General features: G+C 36.6%; 1 protein-coding gene across 1 annotated transcript in view; it reads right to left on the bottom strand.

Annotated features, from left to right (window-relative positions):
• Positions 1-5,264, bottom strand: part of LOC104523811 (epoxide hydrolase 4) — a gene marked incomplete at its 5' end in the record, with an annotated part of 16,245 nt that extends 10,981 nt beyond the window's left edge. Inside the window, 4 exon segments of the mRNA XM_010166505.2 lie at positions 305-462; positions 3,946-4,031; positions 5,193-5,235; positions 5,237-5,264. Coding sequence (XP_010164807.2) covers positions 305-462; positions 3,946-4,031; positions 5,193-5,235; positions 5,237-5,264 — 315 coding nt within the window.
• Between the last annotated feature and the right edge of the window lie 934 nt (positions 5,265-6,198).

Raw genomic sequence — 6,198 nt, 5'->3', positions numbered from 1 at the left:
TTTGTACTGATGAATTTCACAGCATGTAGGGAAGATTTTTTTTTTTAATTCATGATGGAAAATCATCTTTACACATTGTTTATACTGACATAGACTTCATAATTGGAAAACAAACCTTTTTCATTAATATTTATAATAGTCCATAAAATATGAGTATCCTTAGCTTTATATCAACATATAGCTGTAATGTGCATCTATTAAAGAGAATGCAGTTTTAAAAAAAATCAGTGCTAGATCTTTATGGAGTTTTTCCCAGAAAATCAAGTTATCTATGAGCTGAGTAGTTTGTCTTCTACTAACATACCTAGACATTCCAAAATATCCTTTATATCTGTTATCAGGCAATCTAACTTGTAATTTTCCTTGTGAGAAGGAGCATCTGTTTCTCCATAACCTCTCAAATCCAGGGCCACCACTCGATATTCACTTTTAAATTCCCGCAATTGATGGCGCCAAGAATACCTAACAAAGGGGGAAAAATAAGTTTGAGTTATAAGGTGAAGCAGTATGATACCAAAATGAACTCAATGCTTTTGTACCCAAATAGTTGAGGGTAAATTAGCATGGCTTTGTTTGCAGTGAGATTCTTTTTTTCTTTCTGTGGTATGCTGATGGTCCTTTGTGGCTACAGTAGTTTTGTGCTCCCTTCTTGAACTCCCCAGTAAGGAAGTGCAGCTGCCAGAAAGGGGGCATGGCCAGAGTCTGTGTGTTTCAGCAGTTCCTGGAGTCTGGCATGGTCACTTTGCTGCAAAGGAAGCAGGCATAAACCAGAGCACACAGAGGCCAACTTGGTTTTATCCTTGGAGCCGTAGTATCATCAAAAAAGTAAGGTCTGAAAAGCTTTCTCTTCTCCCTGGCTTGCTCACACACACATCTTGATGGAGTAGGGAAACATGCCTCAAGGCATGTTTTTTTTTGTTTTGTTTTTTTCTCTTCAGAAAAGGAATGTCAGATAATTCATACACTAAATAAACCAAATAAATAAATACAATTAATTACAAATTAACTTGGGGAACTTTATATGATTTATATTATGCACACTTTCATCTGTGTCTATACGACCAGAATGGTTCCAGAACAATCTCTTAATGTGTTAGTACTACATAAAGTATTTTACTGCTAGTGTTTCTGTCGAAAAGAGTGATAACATTACACACATTAAAAGATATACAAAATCAAGAACTCAGGCAAAGGCCTGGGCTGTTCCTCAATCTATAATCATACAATAGTATGTAGTGACTATGTGTGTTATGAAGCAAAAATAACAAGAAAATGGTCGGCCTCATCCTACCAGAACTACTTGTCCTTCACTGTTACTGAACCAAACAAATTTCAAATAGCCAGTACCAAGACAGACGTGGCCTTATCTTACCCTGTGATAGAAAGATACACAAACCCCGTGATCCTTCTAGGCATATATAATAACAGCTGCATCCCTCTGTGCTAGGATCTGGCTTTTACTTCTGTTCTTGTTTCAACAATCTCAGATAAATAACATTTGGATCATCAGTGATGGTAAGAGTGATGCACAGAATTCTGCCTGAATTCAAACAGTGTCTATGTCAGACCATTGGCTCTTCCACTTTAGCTTTGCCTCCAGCCTATTAGGGATTCTGAACATAAGTAACATTACAGCAAAACTGCTTAATTAGAGAGATTTGTATTCATATTAAAAAAACAGTCAGAAACTTTTCATTTCTCTGCCATATAGTGCAAATACAAGATTTAGCTGAGATCTCCAGGAATTAAATTTTTAAAGGCATTATACAACGACTTGGAAGCTGAATTTGCCATGGTAACTGCTGCAGCTATCCCATATACTTCAGTAAGAAGAAACAATGAGACCCATAAATAAATAAACTATTTTTGTTTTCAGAAAATGGCTACTTGCCATTCTCATCTTCTGTTTTCACAACAGTCCATCAATCACCAAATGTCTGACCTACCAAATGGGTATGTTTTATATTCAAATAAATCCTTTTACCACATATAAAATATAACTATTGGACAACTGCTTTGCAAGCAGAATTTAGAGAGGTTGGTGCATGCTTTCATGTTCGTAAGGCTGAATAATGGAAAATATTTTGTGACTTTCTGATCACATTATTTCTGAAAGGCTGCTTGTACAAAATTTAGCAGCTCACATATTTCTTACAGGTACTGAGCTGTCTCAATACGTTATGCCCAATTTCAAATATTTTATTATTGTCTTTGCACAGTATTGGTATTGACTTCCAAGTTCTTATGCATGTAAAGCATAATGGCTCTGGTGCATTACATTCTTAGTGTTCTTTCATCATCAGACATTCTCCATCACTCACTAAGGTCAGCACTGTCTGGTTATAGTTGTCCTACTTATAACCTTGAGACATCTGAAGGCAGAGCATTTGTTACAATTAAGAATTGTAACTGTGACTCATTCCCCTTTCAGGTTTTTTTTTTTTTTGCTAGCCAAATGATACAAATTTGATGTGGCTTTAAGTATCTCTTAAATTGTGATTATTTTATCTTGTCCTCTCAGAACTACCTCTGTTCTTGCATAAAAAATTCTTCATTGATTGAATTAACAAACCAACGCCAGTATTGGCAGTGTGACTACTTTATAGAATATTGGACTGTATCCTTCTTTTTAAAACAGTTATATGAACTATGCTATTGGTGGTCCCAGTGACCTATATAACAGTTTCTTATTAATTCCTTTTGAATGGTCATAGAATACAACTTATTAACTGTCACTTGAAGCATGACTCACCATTCTACACTGTAAGAATGGCTTTCTGCCTTTTGAAAATAATATGCCAGATCTCAGTAGAATATGTATATAAAATGCTAAATTTTGCAATATTATTATCACTGTAGGTGAAATTAGTTGTAGTCTCAGCTGTTGTATCATGTTAGAATATGCATAGAATATGCAAACCCCCAATCTAACTGTATTTTTAATAAAAGTTTACAGTTTTAATCCTTTTAGATAGCCATTTATTATTAGAACAACCTATTTCTTTGAAAATGTATTTTCAAATAAATATGACTTTCTACCATCATCCTCAAGGCCATCAGTATCTATAGGAAATTACTAAGGGAAAAGAACTGATCTCCAGTTTACCTGGGTCAATTTATCATAGTATGACCTGAGTCCAGCTTGAAAGATCACAGTTCCAACAGTGAAGCCTAGCTCTATATCTGAGTTTAGAAAGAAAAAGGACTGTTTAACTTCCTGAGTTACTGGCATCACCACTTCTACTATTTCCTTATTTTTTCGGTGCAAGCTCTATAAGCCATGCTTCACTAGTTAAACCTGGCAATGACAGCCCATGCAATTTGCTTAAATCATTAGACACATGACTGCTTTTCATTGTTATAAATAAACACTTAGGACTGGGTTTGATTCATCATTCATCTTTTGGTGAACTAATAATAGAACCTTTTTCCCTGAATAGCATTCTGAAATGAGGCTACACAATAGCCTATAGAACTCATAGTTCTTCTTCCCCTCCCCCAGTTAAAAATTAATGTATAGTACTTTTAACAAATGCAGCAATCCATATTGCACTTAACATATAATGGGTCCTCATTTTAACATCCACTGCTATAATTCCTAAGTTTAGCCATATTAGTACAAATAGGAAATGTTATCTGAACAGGAAATTCATTAGAAATGAGCAGTTCCTCCCCAAAGTTTGAAGAAAATTGTACATACTTGGGGGAAAATGGATTGACAGCGCAAAACAGACGGTTGGTTTGTGTCAGCCTGCAGGAATTTTTTGTGGATGCTGCCATTAAAAAAAGTTTCAATAGTTTGTTCCCTACTAAAACATCATGCCATTAATTAGTACTCATAGATACATAAGACAGATCACATTGGGTATACTTGATCTGAGATGATCACTCTCGGGTATCTTAAGCAGCCTCTTTTATAAAAGAAAAGCACACAGGGAGTTTTACCAGAATTCTGGAAAGCCATGAAGCAGCAGCATGAGTGGTTTACCCCTTTCTCCAGCAGCCACATAGTGAAATCTTAATCCTGAATCCTAAAACAAGAAAAAAAAAAGAGAAAAAGTGTGGTTTTATTACTGCATGGAACTGATATTGGATTAGAACATAGAACTGCAAACTGGGTTTGAGAATGAGTATGGTTTCAGACAACATTTGAAGAAACAATGTATTACCCCTGAAAAGAACCATCAACTTGTCAGTTCTTGAAGCTGAAGTCTTCTGTGATTCTGAGATCAGGTATCTGCTACACCCTGGTACAAGTATCCCACACCCCAGCTGCCACAGCTTCTTCCCGGGAGGACCATCTTTAATACACGTCAGGCTACGCTGACTATGTGCCAGTTCAGCTACGAGCATGCTAACCTTTCTGAAAAACTGGGAAATACAGATTATTGTCGAAGCTAGCACCTTGCTTTCACACGGACACCAGTCACGTGTTTTACAAAAAGACTTTAAGACATAGTATGCTTTAAATGCACTTTCAATCTTTCATTTAGTTTCTAAGATTATGCGGCTATTTTAAACCATCACAATAAGGGACTGTATGGATTCTTAGAAAACAAAAGCAATCAAAATTAAGTAACTAGAAAGCAATTGGTTTTTCCTTATAGTTATTGTTCAAAGTTTCAGACTCACTTCAGAAAAGAAAGCCTTCATGTAATCACCTTTTTTCTCCTCTATCTATAGTCACTATTTCTGATGCACCTTTTGAGAAAATGTATCTTAACGAGAATTACCAGCAAGCAAGTTACTTATTGTTGGCAGTGCAGAGGCTGAACGTTGAAATGCCACTGCAATGAACGGATGTACACAAACTTACAGTAACTCAAGGTCAAATCCAGTAGAATTTAGATAAACTGAAATTAAGACCTGGAGGGTTTACTGAATTCTGGCACAGAAGCAGATACAGAAGGTGGGAAAGAGGTAGCTCACAAAATGCAACGTGCTGTTTCGAAGTCAAGAGAAGGAAACTGCAGGAAGACGGGTTGTACAGCTCCTGAACAAATGTCAGAGCCTGCTCTGTCTCCGCTATTTTAAAAAGGAAAGAAAACCCTCACGCCTTTGCTGTACATCAAGAACTTATACCAAGGATCACAAATGCATAGAAAAAGTTTTTCTTGCCAGAGATGCTTCAAATTCTCAGGGCTACTTTAGCACTGCTAAGTTAATAATCAACTACAAAACTATTAACTTGCATCTTGATTCTTGAAGGGGTTCTGCAAAGAGAACAGCTGGGGGTTTTACACTTACTATGGATATAATAGGGACTTTTGCTCAGTTCCGCCCAAAATTACACTGATATTTTTCCTCTGGGATGCCAATCAAGTCCCCAGAAGTACAAGTATCAATATGTTTCTAAGTACTTAATGATCTTCCTAGTGAATTTTAGGGCTATTACATGATCTCCACCATTCTCCATATCACTCTGCCTTTGATCTTTTTATATTTTAAAAAGTAGAAGTTTCTCGAGTTTTCTTCCACAGTTTCTCTTCTCAATTCAGTGAGTCATGGGTAAGCCCTCCTCCATCCTGCTTCTTTCAGTTACTGTCTGCTAGGGATTTACCTTAAATATTTTAATTTTAATCTGTTTATTGCTTTTAAGGACATTCCCTTTCCTTACACAAATTCAATCACCACTTGTACAGCAGCAGTTTAAATACCACATGCCCCAAACTAAACTCATCCTCTACCTCTTCAGTTGCGCCTTTCTGTCCCCTTTTTTCTGCTCCCCAAAACAGACATAATATGTTGCCCTCTTTTCTGAAACTATTTTTTTTTATTTTGTTGAAATCTGTCCAGATCCGTGTGTTTGGAAGGTAACACATTAGCCTGCTGTTATCCAACAGCAAGAGGGTTTCTTATTTCCTGAAATGAGCGACAGACTGTCGTATTGACAGCAATTTGATTTGCCCCAAATGCTCTTTTATTAATGCCACACCCCTCACCTCCCCAGCAACCCATTCATTTACTGCTGGGTGCTACAGGAAAAACGCATGTGGCATAGAAGCAAAAAAGCACGCACATGCCTCCTAATGACAGAAAAAAGCCAAAAGCCAATAATGGGAAACAAGGAGGCTCAATATTTTGTATTAGTACTGCTTAGCACAGTCATCTGCACAGATCTCTGAGAACTCTTTGTGCTCATTGTATTAAAAATAACACTTGACAAAATTTGCAGTGCTTTCTCTACCCACCTATAAC

This window comes from Antrostomus carolinensis, unplaced genomic scaffold (genome assembly GCF_000700745.2).
Source record: "Antrostomus carolinensis isolate BGI_N321 unplaced genomic scaffold, ASM70074v2 scaffold35254, whole genome shotgun sequence".
Classification (NCBI taxonomy): domain Eukaryota; kingdom Metazoa; phylum Chordata; class Aves; order Caprimulgiformes; family Caprimulgidae; genus Antrostomus; species Antrostomus carolinensis.
The sequence above is the reverse complement of the archived record's forward strand: the minus strand, read 5'-3'. Positions and strand labels throughout refer to the sequence as shown.